Below are 17,529 nucleotides of genomic sequence, written 5' to 3'. Positions count from 1 at the left end.
TTTTGTTATCACATTTATTAAAGTTGTTACAACATAAGACATTTACGAATTAATAAACCGACAAATTTACAATTATTTTTCCACTGTCCTTTTTTTTCTTCACCTTCCCTTACAGACAGTCTGTATATAAAATTTTCTGAATATATATATTTTTAGAGAAATATAAAAAAAAAGTTTTTATTTCCCATAAATTTCATCAATGAATCGTTTATCAATGTTTGGATAGAGTATTTAAAGATGTTGTCATAAATGGCACCCACCCAAATTATAAAACACAGATAAAAGAGAAATTAGGTTTTAGAAATGTTTTCACTTTTTAATTGCAAAGTCAATATTTAATAATAAAAAATCATTATTAAACCTAATATAATCTTATCACAATTAATTAACCTTTAAAAATGAACAATACACCTAATATAATAATAACAAGGACTACACTACACTACCATCAATTGTGGCATTTAACTAAATAACTTATCTAGTCTAATAGCTACCCAACAAATTAACAAAACCCAGCCTACCCTACGACAATTTAGATCCGAAAATGAAAAAAAAATTTGTAGATGGCAAGAGTACGAAATAATTTTAAAATTTGAACGCAGGATTAAGAATTTAAGATTTTGATATTATAAAGAAATGTGTATTAGAATATTCAAAGGTTTAAGCATTATTCTTGAATGTTCCACAAGATCATAAATATTACATCAATGAATGTAGAAAAAGGATAGAGTATATGAGCTGGATGATGGAAATGAACGTAGAGTTTGAATCCAACGGCCAATAAATTAAAAGGAGAGTCCTACACTCCAAACTCCGGCATTCATTTCAACATTAATGACTTACACCAGCCCTCGTTGCAGTGATTTTAAATACCGTTTAATATATTGTTTCCTTTTTCGATTTCATTATAATATGCGCTGTCTAGTTTGCTTGGCTACCGTATGTTGGAGTTAATTTTTATATATATTCATCATAATTGATCAGCTCGAAGCTAAGCTGTATATAGAGAGAGAGATTTAAGTGTCATATAGAACACACAAAACAAGGCCAACCAGTGAGAGCCGCAAAGAGGAATCTGTTTGTTTTTCAGGAAGCAAAGGATTCTTGCTTTGAGTTTGATAATCTGCTGCTGTTTAGCCTTTCAATGGCTGCTTTTGTTGGGGCATTGAAGAAGCTTTCTATCTGTTTGATTCTTTGGCTCAATACTCTCCCTTTTCTTCAAGGTCTTTTTCCTTTTTCTGCTTCTCTCAGCTCTTGTATATATATGTACTTGATTCTTCTGATCTTGTATGTTGGGTATATAATATAGAATTTATCTTTATTCTTGTAGGATCAATAATATTTCTCTCTTTTAGAATCTGAAAATCATCTTATTTGGATCTGTTTTCGTTTGAATAAATTTGGGTTTTTGATTAATTGATTAATGATGTACCATTGCGTCTCATTTTTCTGTACCTTATTTCTGGATCATAGATAGTTGATTGAATTAACTTGAGAATACATTGGAAAAACTGGCAACTGTTGCAGGTGGCAGTGATTATTATGAATTCAAATACCCATTCATCAAAAGGGCGAGTTCATTTTGGGCATCATCATCATCGTTCTCATCATCAAACACAGACGAAGCATCATACGATTACATAATAGTGGGAGGTGGCACAGCAGGATGTCCCTTAGCAGCCACACTGTCTCAAAACTTCAGTGTGCTGGTGTTGGAGAGAGGAGGCGTTCCCTTCTCAAACGTCAATGTCTCCTTCCTCAGCAACTTCCACATCGCCCTGGCAGACACGTCCCCCACCTCTGCTTCCCAACCTTTTGTTTCAACCGATGGTGTCATCAATGCAAGGGCTAGGGTTCTGGGTGGTGGCACTTGCATCAATGCTGGCTTTTACACCAGAGCTAACTCAGGGTATGTTGTCGACTTCTATACTCTTCAATTCATCTTTTTTACATATATTAAAAAAGAAGAAGAGATAATATTATATATAACATGTAGAATTGGGTCCTGCAATATTGAAATCTGTCAAAAGTAGTTCACAGTCTATAATAAGTTTCAAGAAAATCTAAATTATCATGTCCTCACAAATTCAACAAAGAATTAATGGCCAACAATTATAGTTCCGTTATCCGAGCTCCCATGTTCTTCCTTCAAAATAATTAGTTTTCGCTTTAAAAGAAATTATGATCATCTTTTTTAGGCAATTAAATGTTTTCATTTGAAGTTTTAGAGAATTATATTATTATTTTAAAAATATGCATACAAATACAATATTTTAAATATATATAAATTAAACATAAGCATGTTATACGCATAACCTTATTTAGATGAATAGTCTATTTATTTATAGATAGCATAAAAATAACAATAAAACGTAAAAAAACCAAAACCTAAACCATCACACTGAAAATAACACCAGAAGAGTCTCGTTATTTTTCCAACACATTTGGTCTTAGGAGTTACGTAGGGTACCATCAACAATGCACGAAAGTAATATGTCAGGTGTCAGCAAATTCCTTTTTTTGGAAGCTTTGGTGGTAAGGAGATGTCATTTCAAAAAATTAAACATCGTTTTCATTTTCACCCTAAAAACTCTTTTTAAGCTAAAAAGACAAAAAAAAAGAAAAGAGAAAACTCACAAACCTTTTCAAAACCCTTAATGAGTTTTTAAGTGATAAATGGATGATGTGATAGTTTGAAAGAATTATGATATGGGGCTAACATGAAAACATGTTGACGTGACTGTTTAATTGGTTTTTAAATTATTTTTTAAGATCTTAATTGAGTTTTTAATTATTTTATAAGAATTTTTAACATTTAAACTTGAAAATTATTAAGATATTATACAATATAGAAAAAAAATTATAAAAATTTTAAATTTATAAAAAATATAATAAATTAAAAATTGTGAAAATTATAGAAAATTTATAAAATTTGTATTTTAAAAATAATATGAAAAATATTATAAAAAATTATAAAAATTATATAAAATTATAAAAAAATATTATAACTTTGTTAAAAAGTTATGAAGATTATAAAAGAAATATATATATATTTGTTATTTTGAAGGTTTGAAATCTTTGGTTTCAGTAATAAAAAATATGAGAAGCATAAAGTTTGATGGTGATCAAGTTTGTATCGATGCTAAATAAGGGGTTTGAGTGACAATATTTTTATTGTTTGATGGCTTAATGTAAGTGATAAAAATGACTTTGGTTGAATGAAAGCGATGCGAAGGATGTTGATAATGGTGATATATGACGGAAAAATAAAAAAGGTGTATTATATTTTTTAATAATTTTCTATATTTTTTATGAATATTATGAAAAATTTAAAAAATTAAAGTTTTTGAAACTAAGTAGAGATTATATAAAATTATAAAAATTATTAAAAAATTAATAGAACTTTTAAAATTTAAAATTTTACTACTTTTATAAGTTTTGATAGTTTTAATTTTATGATAGTTTTGATATCAAAACTTGTAAAATAATTAAAATCAATTAAGTCGCATATCAGTTTTTTCATGTTAAATAATATATTAATTGTCATGTCATTTTTTTTTTATCAATTGTTACACTATCACTTAATGATCTGTTAAGGATTTTGATATTTTTTTTATATTTTAAGAACTAGGCCGAATGCAATTTTTTATTAGGACCTTAATTATTTTTAATAAAAAATTTAACCATGGAACTCAGTTGACTTTTTTTTTAACTTGGGTATTCAACAGTACAAATAAACCACAAATATGCGTAATAAATGGTTAGCTGAAATACTTCAAAATTTATGTATACCCTACTATTTTGTCATTAAGCATTGATGTTTGAAGTTCGTTGGGTGAATATTACAGTTTCATCCGGAGAGTGGGTTGGGATGAAAGGCTAGTGAATGAGTCATATCCATGGGTGGAGAAGCAAATTATTCACCAGCCTAAACTAGCACAATGGCAGGGTGCCTTCAAGGACAGCCTTTTGGATGTTGGGGTGTCACCTTATAATGGATTCACCTACGATCATATCCATGGAACTAAAGTTGGAGGTACCCTTTTCGACCGCTTTGGCCGTCGCCATACTGCAGCCGAACTGCTTGCTTCTGCAAACCCCAAAATGCTTACTGTCTTGGTATATGCCACCGTCCAAAAAGTCTTATTCGATCAAACAGGTATATCTATATACATACACCCTTTTCTTACTATCATTTAATTTGTTAATGAGATGAAAAAAAAATTGATGTCTGGTACAGGGAGGAGACCAATGGCAATGGGAGTGATTTTCAAGGATGAAAATGGGAACCAGCATCAGGCATTTCTCACAAACAATCGGAGGAGTGAAGTGATTTTGTCATGTGGTGCAATTGGAACTCCTCAAATGCTAATGCTCAGTGGTATTGGACCAAAGGCTGAACTCGACAAATTGAACATTTCTATGGTTCTGCGCAATGAGTTTGTTGGCAAAGGCATGGCTGATAACCCGATGAACTCGGTTTTCGTCCCCACTAATCGACCAGTGGAACAGTCCCTTATTCAAACTGTAGGCATTACCAAGATGGGGGTTTACATGGAATCCAGCAGTGGATTTGGACAGTCCCAGGATAGCATTCGTTGCCATCATGGAATATTGTCTGCTGAGGTGATCTCAAGTACTATTGATTAATTAACTAAGAAGAGATAAATAAATGTAAACTTTCTTGCAATGTCGATTCACAAATTTCATGAATTAGGAATTGGTTTATTCCTGATGGTTTTTGTCTTTTGTTATACTGAACCAGATCGGTCAGCTCTCTACGATTCCTCCGAAGCAAAGGACACCCGAAGCGATCCAAGCTTTCATCAAAAGAAAACGAGACCTACCACATGAAGCATTCAAGGGAGGTTTCATTTTGGAAAAGATTGCCAGGCCTATTTCCACGGGGCACCTCAACTTGGTCAACACCAACATCGATGACAACCCTTCAGTTACCTTCAACTACTTCCACCACCCACGTGATCTGCAGCGATGCGTTGACGGGATCCGCATGGCTGCCAAGGTTATACAATCAAAACATTTCACAAACTTCACAAGGTGTGACAAACCAACTGTAGAGAAGCTTCTTAACATGAGTGTCAAGGCTAACATTAACCTTATACCAAAGCATACTAATGACACCAAGTCCCTAGAGCAGTTCTGCAAAGACACTGTGATCACAATTTGGCATTACCATGGAGGGTGCCACGTCGGCAAAGTGGTGGATCCTGACCTCAAAGTTCTTGGCACCAACAGACTCCGAATTGTCGATGGCTCCACATTTAATGAATCCCCTGGAACAAATCCTCAGGGCACTGTCTTGATGATGGGCAGGTTAGCTTTGTCTACACATTTCATTAGTCATGCCAACCAGCAGTAACCGTTGAGACCAAAGCTGGTAAACAATCATGATTTTGGAGCTAAATTAACCTGGTTGTTCTGATTTTTGCAGGTACATGGGAGTCAAGATTTTGAGAAGAAGACTAGGAAAAGCTGCTCATGTGTAATAATGACATGAGACCAAGTGGTGGCATTTGAAGAGCAGTGTTTGTAGTAGTGCATAAAGTTTATGTAAGAGATTACTTTGCCCCGGGAAATTTAGCAATTGTCTATTTTACATGTTTATCTTTCTCTTTTTTTTGTTGGCATTATTCTCACTAATATAATTTCAACTGAAATATTACTAACATAGCAATCATTTGATATTTCGAAACTTTAGTTCTAAAACTTTTTATCAACTCAATATAAGAGCATATAAATTTAGCAATATATCATTATATCATATATATATATAACCATGCAAAAAAAAAATATTACTTAGAATAAAATAATAATAATTCCAACATTAAACAAAGCATATATATAATACATTAATTGTTGTTGAGGTGTCTTTACCAAATCATCACTTTTTTATTTTGAATCTACACTTTAAATGGTCTCTATTATTGTAACTTTACTATTCAGTTATTTAATCGTTGTTAACAACCTTTTTATTAATTGTTTTGTTATTATCAATATATTATTATATGATTTTGTGACAATCATTTATCAATAGATTTTTTTTATCACTAAAAATAACAATTTTAAAATGTGCCTTTCATATGATAATTTTATATATGATGTACAAAGGAAGAATAGTGATTTATTGTCGTGATGCATGCTTTAAGATCAAGGTTGAAACAAAAATTATTCTATGACTACAAATTATAAGTGTTGTCTCCTCTTTGATTACAATACAAGTAAGTGAACTAATTATTTATTTTGTTGCATGATTTCTTTTCATATTATTTGGAATACAACTTATGGATTGATAATTTCAAGAATTTAGATAAAATGATGCATAATAATATTATTAAAATATATTGACTTTGAGATGTGTAGAACACTTTCTTAAGGTTTTAAAATACATCCAAGATATAACAAAATCCTCAATATTTTAAGCAGAATAGTCAGAATGACTAATAGAAAGGTCCTTTATATTTACATCTAATAGATGTATCTTTTCATGATATACCTTTCATAGGGATATATCTTTTAATGAGACACCCTTTCACATGATTGCGTTGTTTTATAAGATAATTTTATATAAAGTTATATATAAAGTTATATATCTATATAAGATAATTTTACATACAAATGTTACATCTTTACAATACAATTATTTAATCTAATAAAATATTATAAGCTACCAACATTATAAAATACTAACCGTGGAGGATATTAAATGACAACTTTAGTCGCAGAAGATTGTTGTTGGCCAGCATGTGAGGGCTGTGCTTGAAGAACTCAAGCTCTTTGCATATAAACTCTGGCTGTCGCATGAGATTTTCATAAAACCATAAGACGATCAGGTTACGTAGTTGTCAATGACTCAATGCTATTTTAAGATATTGTGTTGTGTCATTGGTATTTTCCATTTACACGCACACACACTCGATAGACATCATTGGTATTCCTAGAATTGATGGAAACCATAACTGACATATTATATCAAGAGAAAAAAGAACAAAATTCACAACTTTTCATCTGGTGCATGCATGTAAGAGAATAAAGCATCAGTCTGGATTCTGTAAATTTCCCTGTTCTTACTCAAGAAAACAAACTCTAATTTCCCATGGAAATTATTGCAACTTCAATGAAAACGGTTTTAGCAAAATTTTAACGAGACCCTCGCCAGAATTTGACAGAAAATCCGTGTTCACTTCGGCTGCCTCTTGATAAACTTCTTATTCTCTGCAAGAAATGTCTTCTCCTTCCTGTTCCTAGGGGGGCCGAACACGAGTGCCTCCTAAATGACCCAGGCTCCTGCAGCTCAGGTCCCGGTGGGATACTTAAAAGATCCGATGAAGACAATGGTATATTGCTCTCATGGCTATAATCATAGCCAGGTATTGGGTGATAGGTATCTGAAGCTTCCACAGGCTCACTGGAAAGTCTACTAAGTTTACTATCTACAGTTTTAGGAAAGTCCTCCTGGATGCCAGCTTTTGATTCTACCTCCATTCTCTCATCAAATTCATTACATACTAGTTTTAATGCTTGAACAACTTCACCCATGAATGGCCGATGAGATACTTCCGGCTGCACGCACATTGATGCAATTGCCGCTACCTTTGCTATGCTATCAAGTGAGATATCAGATTTTATGGCTGGATCGATGACCATTTCCAGACCTTCCTTGTCTGTAAGGAGTGGACGAGCCCATGCAACGAGATTTTCTTGACCCGGGGGCTGTAACAAGTCCACAGGTTTCCTCCCTGTTAAGAGCTCAAGTAGAACCACCCCATAACTATAAACGTCACTTTTGACAAGAAGGTGACCGGTCATTGCATACTCCGGAGCCAAGTAACTGAAAAATGAGTAGTTTATAAGTTACAAATCTTCTAGATGTAGAAAAAGAAAGAATGAAAAAGTACTAACATAACTACATTTTAAGCAATTTAGACAGCTGATTCTCATGAGGCATGCGAGTATCGAATCATAAATGGTCATGAAAATAGAAAAAGATTGTTTCAGGAAAGATGGTACAGAAGTTCATACCCAAAGGTTCCCATCACATGTGTTGAGATGTATTTGTTCCCTTCATCTATTGCGGTTCTAGCCAATCCAAAATCCGAAACTTTTGGTGTAAAATCATGTTCCAGCAAGATGTTGCTGGACTTGAAGTCTCGGTGTATAACACGGGGGCTGGAGTCTTCATGTAAATAAGCTAAACCTCGAGCTGCACCAAGCGCAATCTTCATTCGAGCACCCCAGTCGAGTGGATCAGTTTCCTTCTCAGCTCCTGGGAGAACATAGATAGAGAATTAAAACAATCTCTAAGCTGTTGTAAGCAGTCTAATCACTTGCAAATGGAAAATGTGGAAAGGGGATTTTAGTTATGCTGAAGACATTCACCATGCAAATGGGATTCAAGACTTCCATTTGGAACAAGTTCATAGATGAGACAACGTGTATTGTCCTCAGTGCAAATACCAATCAGTTTAACCAGATTTCTGTGGTGCAGGCGGCTAAGCATCTCCACTTCTGCCAAGAATTCTTGTCCCCCATGTTGATCCTCCCTCTTCAGAACTTTAACAGCCACCGCAGCTCCATCATCTAAACTGCCTCTATAGACAATGCCGAAACCCCCTTCGCCAATCACCCGTGAAGCATCAAAGCTATTTGTCGCTCTTTCTATATCATTTAAGGTGAAGTTCTTTGCCAATCCTGTATATGTCATCCCACCGGAACTAATAGACATTGATGCAGCACTGGACTTGCTTCCTTGCATCACAGCTCTAGTAGACCCTGTTGTATTCGAATTTTATGATTTGTGACAAAATGAAGTCTGAACAATAATGCTTTGGAGTAATTATGACAGATTATAGAAGAACAGCAAACTGGAAATTCAAGTTGAACAAGGAAGAAAGCCTGATTTCATAACAAAATCTGGCAACAAGCTTTATATTTGAAAGCCGAATCATGTTCTATGAGAAATACCCTCTATGAATTCAGTCATAATGGAAGTACCTGACGGTGGTGGTGGAGAAAACGTTGTAGTTTGCGGTTTATGTTCCGGTTCATTGACACAAGCGCCCCATTTCCAAAGAAAAAGCCAAATGATCCCCAAGCATACAACAAAGGCTGAAAAGGATGACAGAATAATCACAGCTATCATGCTTCGTGTAGGCCCTTCTCTCTTCCTCTTGGGAACATCAACTCCTAAAGGTTTTATCGCTTGTCCATGATTGTTATGGCCAGTGAATGGCCCGTCATCAATAGCAGAAACGCTGGAACTCGCTACAGGCGGTGAGGGTGGAAGACCTTTACATGTTGGAATCATCCAAAAGTCTTCAGATCATGCCATCTGATAGTGAAATTATCCAGAAAACAACCTAAAAGAACGGAGAAACAGATATATTACCTGGATAGCGAACATAACCGACTTCATAGGGACCAAAAAGGGAGGCCTTTATGAAGACCTGTCTACTCCAAAACTTATTATAGATTAATAATGCTGTTGTATAGTCAAATTTTACTTCCCATGGTACCAAGTTGATGAGGACTGTACTTTTCTCAAGCTCCTGACTAGCTGCATTTGCCCCCATAATCCTAACTTGACTGTGATTTAGTCTTATACTAGCAGCAATTTCCTGAGCCAGTTCTGAAACCAAAGGAAAAAAGGTGTATATTGAAACACCAAGCTGAAGCTTAACTTGAATTGGCCACACACAACCACAAGGTGATCCAGGAGGTGTATATGTTAAGGGCTCACTGCATGCCACTGATGTACAATCTGCAAATGATATCGAATTTAACCTTTGTTTTCTTCTCTTGATCAGAAAACATAGATCATACAGGAGGTACTTGGTACCTTTATTAGGAGGTGGAGGTGGCAGTGCCATAACGATGGATGGTGGCGGAGCCTTCATCTTCTTCAGGGAAGAAGCAATCGGAGAAATTGCAGGTTGAAGAATGGGCATATCTACAATCATGAAGATGATATGATAGTTATTAATAAACAGTTTAAAGTTAGTAAAAGAAAGCATTGTTAAGCAAATGAAAGAAGTAAACTGATCCATACTATGAAAGTGGTTTGACGTGGCAGTAGGTGATGGTGCAGGTGAAACCCAGCTGGGAGTGGGATATTGAGAAGGAGAGACGGGAGGAACTGTGCATTTAGAAGTATTTTAAGTGTGAATACATATATATATCAATTAGTTTTAATCCTCAAAAATAACTATTAGGGGCTACCAAGGGAGAGAATTAAACCTTGCTGCCTGTAAGCAGGTTGATGAATTGAATAGGAGGGTCGAGGAGCAGAGTTTCTGAAATGTTTCCTTGCATGATGATGCTTATGAAACGGGACCAAAGGTAAGGATGCAGGACCATGCATCCAATTCTTTGCAGGGGGTCCAAAAGATGGTGCAGTAGGTGCAACCGAAATACTTGAAGGCTTCAAGGCATGGTGCAGATGGATGGCTACAAATCAAAGAGAACAACCTTTACTGATGGTTTCATTACCTTTTCCAAAGACGGAAGGTATTCTAGATTATCCACTCACCTTTAGTTGGAGAGTGATCCATGGAAGATGATGAATGATGGAATACTTTGCTAGAAGGGACAGCAGCCAACTTTCCATTTCTTGTCCTGCCAAAGCTGGGAGTAGTTGGTGTCAGAGAGGGTGCTGGATCTGTAACGTCGGTATAAAAAAGATCGAATGAACATTAATCATTGTGGATCATCAATATATTAGACGTGATCAGCAAGAACAGTGATGTTATGGAAACAGAATTAACTGGAAACTTTCATATTCTTTCTCGCAAAACTTTCTTCTAAGATCATAGATAGCACCGTGGTGTTTAAGATCCAAAAAGAAATCAAGCATTGGGATATATGCAGTCTTAGTCTATCAAAAATCCCATTTTGTGACATTCACCTGGTTGCGTCGATGGTGGTGGACCTAGCCCGATAGGATGAATGGTTGGTGCTTCTGCTGGCATTACTATTGGCGGCGTCCATGAAGCTCTTACTGCATCAAAAATACCAATGGAACAAAAACTTAGGCAGATTAAGCAGCAACATCAATAAGCAAATGCTTTAAGTTAGTAATGTCAGTGAACCTCATGATGACAACATTTGTTATATCATGACTGCTAAATTCATATATTTAATGGATATATCATGCTATAATGAGAACCTAAATACCAAACTCCATTAATGTGAGTTTGGATAGACGGTGCGTTTACCTGTTGTTTGTGTAAAAACAACGGTGAGGTGAAATTAAATACTGTAGCATGAGACAAAAAATAAGTTAAAAACAACGGTGAGGTGAAATTAAATACTGTAGCATGAGACAAAAAATAAGTTAGACACACCGCACCGCATTACTGTCAGTTTTTTAGTGACAAATCGTTTTGCTTTCCTAAACATGTGTTTTTTTTTCAAAGGAAATGATGGATTTGATGTAAGAGCACCATGTAGTAGATTGTAGATCAAAGCAATCTATTAGCTTTTGGACGACAAAGTCGCCCGTCATCATTAATCTCCACGAGCCATGGAATATTCGGACAATTTATCAATGATAAAACCCTCAGAACAACAGATCCCCAGGAAATAAACTTCTGAAAATCAAAACTATCTAGGAATCACGAAATGTGAACACGCTGATTTCAAATTCACTCATTCAGGCTTTTCTCAGTGATCATGAAATGCAGATTCCATCAGTTACTTAAATTCTCAACTGTGCCAATTTCACAACAAGCTCAAAGTACATCATCATTCATTATCCTAGTTCTTGATCACTGAAACTAGCTTAAATAACCCAGATCTTTAAAATGGATTTTGAGTACAAATTTCATGAAAAATCTCAATCAAAAAAGGCAAACAAATGCATGGATCAAAAACAGCCCGCTATAAAAATAAAAGATCAGCTTAGAAGAAAACAGATATAGACATCATTAGTACCTGATGATCCATCAACTGACATGGCACTCAAAGTTATACATATTGTCACCAGCAGGAGAATAAATTGAAACTGAAACCCCATTTTTTTTCACTTCCAAAAAAGCTGGAATTCAATCTCAAAAAAGCTCCATCCCTCTCTCAGGCCTCTTAGCCAAGCATTAAAGCAAGAAAAAGATAAGAGAAACAAAGCAGTGAAAACTGAAACAACACCCTGAAGCAAAACATGGGTATATATTTATAACTTGAAGGAACAAAAATTATACTGCTTTATTGAGAGTACAAAAGAAGACCCACTAATGGTACACCTCAAAAAAATAAAAATAAAAGAGCCAGGGATTTGGTAACCAAAAAAATCAGGTTATCCCTTTATTGAAGACTAATAAGAAGATTTTATTGAAGACTAATAAGAAGATTGACATAATTTTAATGGAAGAAAACAGCTTTTTTCAGTAGAAGTGACTAAAGGTAACTATAATTATCCAAAAAAATCAAAGTTTTACTGGAGCTGATCAAAGCAGAACAGTAAACTTAAAAGGAGCTTGGTCTAAGACACTTTTCAGTGATAGAGGGAGAATTGTTGTTGGGGGTATATTTGGCTCAACTGTTTCACATGGATTGCTTGACTGCTTTAGAAAATTAATAAACCAGATCCCAAGTATCATCATTATATTCCAGAATATTATTTGTTTTTTATTTTAATAGACACCCGGTCCACTATAGAATTATGATTTTTGACATTTCTGTGATTAGGGTTTGAACTAAATTCCAACTATTTCGACCATTTAATGGGTTTTTTTTTTTCTTTCAGAAAAAATATTAACCAATGATATTGACAAGTATTTTCAATTGATCGAGGAAATATCGAACTTATGGATACTCGTCCCCACAACAGACAATTTAGGCAGAGTTAGGTAGTAATTTTGGAAGGCAACGTTGGACACCACCACCACCACCATTGTTTTTTACAGGTTCTTTTACTTGATAAATAAAAATAAAAATCAGACAAAAGTGGCACACCCAAGACGCAAACTAAAAACTTAAATGTGTCGGTGAACTTGGTTAAATTTTTATTAAGATAAGCCAGCAGCTCTCTTTTTTTAAAATATTTTCAAAGTGTTGCCTCTACAAATAAATAAAATACATTTACAAGATAAATATAAATATTTATCAAAATTTTAGAGACAAATCAATATATATATACAAGTAATTATAACGGATGATTAAATTAATAAAAAAATACTCATTTTAATCAATAATGTCAAAGCTTTGTTAAATATAAAAATAAAATAAAATACCCATTTTATGAAATTAATTTATGAATGTAGGTAAAGTTGTAAAGTTGCCAACTCTTTTTTTATATTGTCTTAGCTATGTAATTAATAATATTATTAAAAGCTAACATAAAATATATATATATATTTATATAAAACTAGTTATTATTTTTAAATCGGTTTGAAACATGTTTTAATTTATGTGGACCGGTTCATAAGTCTTTGCTTAGGTTTGATGCTCTCTAATTAGTCTTTGATTGGATATAATTAGAAGACTAAACACTCCAGTGTAAGGCATTATACATAAACCACCTTTTTCCCAGTTCATAAGTCTTTGCTTAGGTATGATGCTCTCTAATTAGTCTTTGATTAGATATAATTAGAAGACTAAACACTCCAGTGTAAGGCTTTAATATGATCATCGTCTTTGATCCCTCAACTTAATTTGCATCCATCGTTAACTGACATATTAAATGATTTACTTCATTTAGATCTTTGTGGATATTGGATTTGCTCACAATCGATTATTGATTTTTATTTGCTTTTATTCTTTTAGGAAAAATATTTAAGAAATAAAGTTTGAATAAATTAAGGTAATGTTTGAGGATTGAAATTCAAAATTTTAGCTTTGAAATTTATGATTTATGAATTTATTATTCCTAATTTATTTTTGAGAAATAAATTATTTGAAATTCAAGATTTTGAATTAATCCAAATTTATTGTTTGGATAATTCAAATTTAGATTTGGATCTCAATTAATTTTAAGCATTGATTTTTTTTAATTTAACTATTTAGGAGGATTTTGAACATTTTTGTTTGAACCAGACTAGACTGGTTGATCGGACAGAGAATCAGCCAGGATATCGGTCATCGATTGATTTGGAGGTTCAACCAATTTTTTTATGATTTTTTTAATAGAATTGAATGGACCAACTGAACCGATCGTACCAATCAAAGCAATTGAAATGGTCGAATTGATTTGTACTTAAATAAGTGGACTTACTTAGGTGTAAATTAAAAGTCGGGGATTTATAAATTAAAATTGTGGAGATTATGGTATAAATGAAACTTTTAAATATTTATACCATATTAAATAAAAAAACACGAAGCTTCATCTCTATATTCAAAGCTAAATCAAATCAACTAGTTAAATCAATTGTACTGGGCATAAATGGACTTACTTATGTAGTTAGGTATAAATTAGAAATCAAGGATTTAAAATTGAAGGTATAACTGAATTTTTTGAATATTTATACTGTATTAAATTAAATGCATGAAGTTTTGTTACTCTTTTCAAAGTCAGATCGAAAACCGATCGAGGTATCAGTTTGAAATAAAGGGTCAAATTGATTGAGTAGTGAATCGGCCGAACCGACAGTTGAATCGATTTTATATATTCTTATTAATTTATTCAATCAAACCGAATGGATCGATTGAACTAGGAATTGGTGGTCTGACTGATTTGCCTACCGGTCCAATTCTGAAAACCTCAAGCTTCGATGATTATATATTACAAGTAAAATTAATTAATTATTATTCAGGTTTGAAAGGAAGTGTGGAAGAATGGAGAACAAAAAGAATTCTCATCTTTTTTTTTAATTAATATTAGATTTTAAAATGAATTTTTGAAATCCAAAATTTAACTCGAATACTTAATTTGTTATCCAAACCAAGCGAAATCATAATTTCCAAACGTAACATAAAATGTATTTTCGAAAAGAGACATGACTTTTAAAACATGATATTTTAATGGTTAGATATTTATGGTTATTTTTATATAAAGAAAAGATAGAACCAACATGGTGGTGAAATTTTCAAACAAAAGCGTAAGAAGCCATATTCATTTTGCACCATATGTTGTAGTCCTTTTGGACATATAAAGATTTGCAAAATGGTTTTTATTTGTCCTATCCTCAGAATCTGAAAAGCATGGGTCATAACATACGAGATGGGCCTACTAAGCAACCTTACGTAAAAGATATGAGAACTATTGGTCCACTGTTCTTTCTGAATGGCGAGGCCTCTCCCGCATCCTACAATATATGGGCTCCCATTATATTATTATTTAGAGTCAAAACTTGTATTCAACTCTATTTCTGACTAAAATACCTGAATAATGAAACATCCACTTGTTTTCGGACTTTTAATAAACCTTCTCCAATCAAAATACCTACTTTATTATATTGTTTTTAAATTTTATTTAGTGATTTTAATATAGGTATGATATGAGAGCTATCCTATTTTTCTCTCTCAATTATAAAAAAAAAAATTGTATTACTCTTTATTTTTTTATATCATATTGATAATTGTTTTGGCTCTAAGGTATCATATACTCCTTCCAAAAATATATATATTTATATATTTGATTTTCTAGTTGATATTTGTAATTTTTTATTTATTTTTTATTTTAATACATATTTGTGTTATTGTAATTAATTAGTTTCAAACTATATGTTTCATTATTGTATGTTATTTTTAAATACACATCTGTATTCTAAATTCATGATTTTCATACGCATACGCGTGTCATAAAATTTCTAATATTGATATATATTCGATTTTCTCGTTCTCACACACACAAACATGTATATATACATGAAGGGGTCCATTTATATTAGTTTAAAACTAAATATTTTCGTAACTTTTTGTACGAATAATATTTCAACAATCCAAATATTTTATATTTGGTTTATACAAATAATGCATGTCAAGTGTAAAATAAATTGAATTTTTCTAACTATTTGTTTTATGTAAAAAAAAACTTTCAGCCGTTATATATATATTGATAAGCAATATTTTAGATCAATATGATAGAGGTATCAGATTAATTCAAAATTTTACATACAATATAAGTATAACCATATTAATAAAATTCAATGGTTGAGTTGTTAAAATATTAATCGAATAAAAAGTTATAGAAGTGTGTGAAACTTTTTTAATTTTATATTATGGTAAGGATATAAATAAATATAGGGGAGGAATCCATTTACACTAATATAGATCTGGATAGTTTTATAATATTTTTAAACCATTAAATTAAAAATGATTTAGGGATGAGATTAAAACACGTCTTTCCTAATTTTCCTTCATAGTAAAACATTAATTTTTTCCTATTTTTTTCATTTTGACACATGAAAACTTTCTTTCTCATTGTTGCAATTTATTTTATTATTATTATTATTATTATTATTATTATTATTATTTTGGATTCCATTGAAACAAATAGAAGAGCAAAATCGTTAGTCCTCAAAGAAATAATATCCATTTTCAATTTTTAATGTGTTCAAATATATTTTTGGAAATCATTATTTATATGTGTAAGTTTAATTCGAAAAAGCTTAAATCGTTTTTGAGTTGCAACTTCAACTTTTAAAACTATTAAACAAATCGAAAAAAAACTCAAATTGAAAATTGAAATAAAAAAAATCTTATTTTTACCTCAAATCTTAAAAATAAAAATAAAATAAAATAAAATCTAACCTAATTTTAAACCTTGAGGTCCGAATTGAGCTCAAAATGGTATCGATAATGGACTAAAGTATCAATACTTCATATCAGGATATCGATACTTAATGAGGGTATTGATACACATGATTTTGTTTAATTTTCTGAAAATATCGAATTGTAAAACGACATCGATACTGAAATGGGTATCGATACTTTGTAAAAGAGGTATCGGTACCTTATAGTACGTATCAGTACTTGTGATTTTGTTAAGATTTTTCTAAACATCAAAGCTAAAGATTATATCCGTACCTATATGGGGGCATCGATACCTATTATGGAAACTTTGAAAATATTGTAATTTGGTCATTTTTCAAGCTCGGGTTTGTAAATTAGCTTTTGTAGGCTCGATTAAGACCCGTAATAGATCGTACAAAGTAATTGTGAAATGTTTTGATTATAAATACTTGAATTATGATGTAAATTATGTATTTAAATGTATGTAACTGTTTCATTTTTTTTACTGTGGTATCTTGTAACTCGGACTCGACAATCGGGTCGAGCAAGGGGTGTTACAAACATTTCCAAGTTGGGTGTTTTTTTGCTATCATTACACATTAAGAGTTATAAAATACAAGTAATTTAACATTTGATTGTGTTCATTGAAGATTGAGAGATTAAATAACAGTTTAATTAGATTTTTAATAAACATTTAGAATTATAGATTTTACAATTTATTTTTAAATAAATATATTAATTGAGATTTTATGTATAACTGAAAAAATTAAAATTGTCAAACAGTGTCCAAGAAACATAAAATAAAGATAACTTTATCTAATTAAAGTTGAAAAGTCCAAATACAAA

The 17,529-nt window shown here is 32.2% G+C and overlaps 2 protein-coding genes across 2 annotated transcripts; one reads left to right on the top strand and one right to left on the bottom strand.

Moving 5' to 3' along the window:
- Positions 1 to 903: 903 nt before the first annotated feature.
- On the top strand, positions 904 to 5,625 carry LOC107906097 (protein HOTHEAD). The gene is made up of 6 exons (XM_016832958.2): positions 904 to 1,223; positions 1,528 to 1,909; positions 3,849 to 4,159; positions 4,241 to 4,626; positions 4,766 to 5,334; positions 5,453 to 5,625. The coding sequence occupies exons 1-6, from the start codon at positions 1,145 to 1,147 to the stop codon at positions 5,505 to 5,507; spliced, it is 1,782 nt and encodes a 593-aa protein (XP_016688447.2). The 5' UTR covers positions 904 to 1,144; the 3' UTR covers positions 5,508 to 5,625.
- Positions 5,626 to 6,961: 1,336 nt separating this feature from the next.
- On the bottom strand, positions 6,962 to 12,612 carry LOC107906098 (receptor-like serine/threonine-protein kinase ALE2). The gene is made up of 11 exons (XM_016832959.2): positions 11,950 to 12,612; positions 10,922 to 11,014; positions 10,547 to 10,675; positions 10,255 to 10,464; positions 10,067 to 10,153; positions 9,857 to 9,967; positions 9,407 to 9,778; positions 9,013 to 9,306; positions 8,398 to 8,790; positions 8,041 to 8,284; positions 6,962 to 7,849 (listed from the first exon to the last, which is right to left on the bottom strand). The coding sequence occupies exons 1-11, from the start codon at positions 12,029 to 12,031 to the stop codon at positions 7,159 to 7,161; spliced, it is 2,706 nt and encodes a 901-aa protein (XP_016688448.2). The 5' UTR covers positions 12,032 to 12,612; the 3' UTR covers positions 6,962 to 7,158.
- Between the last annotated feature and the right edge of the window lie 4,917 nt (positions 12,613 to 17,529).

Source organism: Gossypium hirsutum, chromosome D05 (assembly GCF_007990345.1).
Source record: "Gossypium hirsutum isolate 1008001.06 chromosome D05, Gossypium_hirsutum_v2.1, whole genome shotgun sequence".
Taxonomy (NCBI): Eukaryota; Viridiplantae; Streptophyta; class Magnoliopsida; order Malvales; family Malvaceae; genus Gossypium; species Gossypium hirsutum.
The sequence above is the reverse complement of the archived record's forward strand: the minus strand, read 5'-3'. Positions and strand labels throughout refer to the sequence as shown.

Excerpts from the sequence above, each read along its gene's own strand:
- LOC107906098 (XM_016832959.2), bottom strand. The coding sequence starts at position 12,031 with ATGGGGTTTCAGTTTCAATTTATTCTCCTGCTGGTGACAATATGTATA. Across the intron at positions 10,465-10,546 it reads GGATCACTCTCCAACTAAAG|CCATCCATCTGCACCATGCC; the intron begins GTGAGTGGATAA and ends TTTGATTTGTAG. Across the intron at positions 9,779-9,856 it reads ACCTCCACCTCCTAATAAAG|ATTGTACATCAGTGGCATGC; the intron begins GTACCAAGTACC and ends TATCATTTGCAG.
- LOC107906097 (XM_016832958.2), top strand. The coding sequence starts at position 1,145 with ATGGCTGCTTTTGTTGGGGCATTGAAGAAGCTTTCTATCTGTTTGATT. Across the intron at positions 1,910-3,848 it reads TACACCAGAGCTAACTCAGG|TTTCATCCGGAGAGTGGGTT; the intron begins GTATGTTGTCGA and ends TGAATATTACAG. Across the intron at positions 4,627-4,765 it reads ATGGAATATTGTCTGCTGAG|ATCGGTCAGCTCTCTACGAT; the intron begins GTGATCTCAAGT and ends ATACTGAACCAG.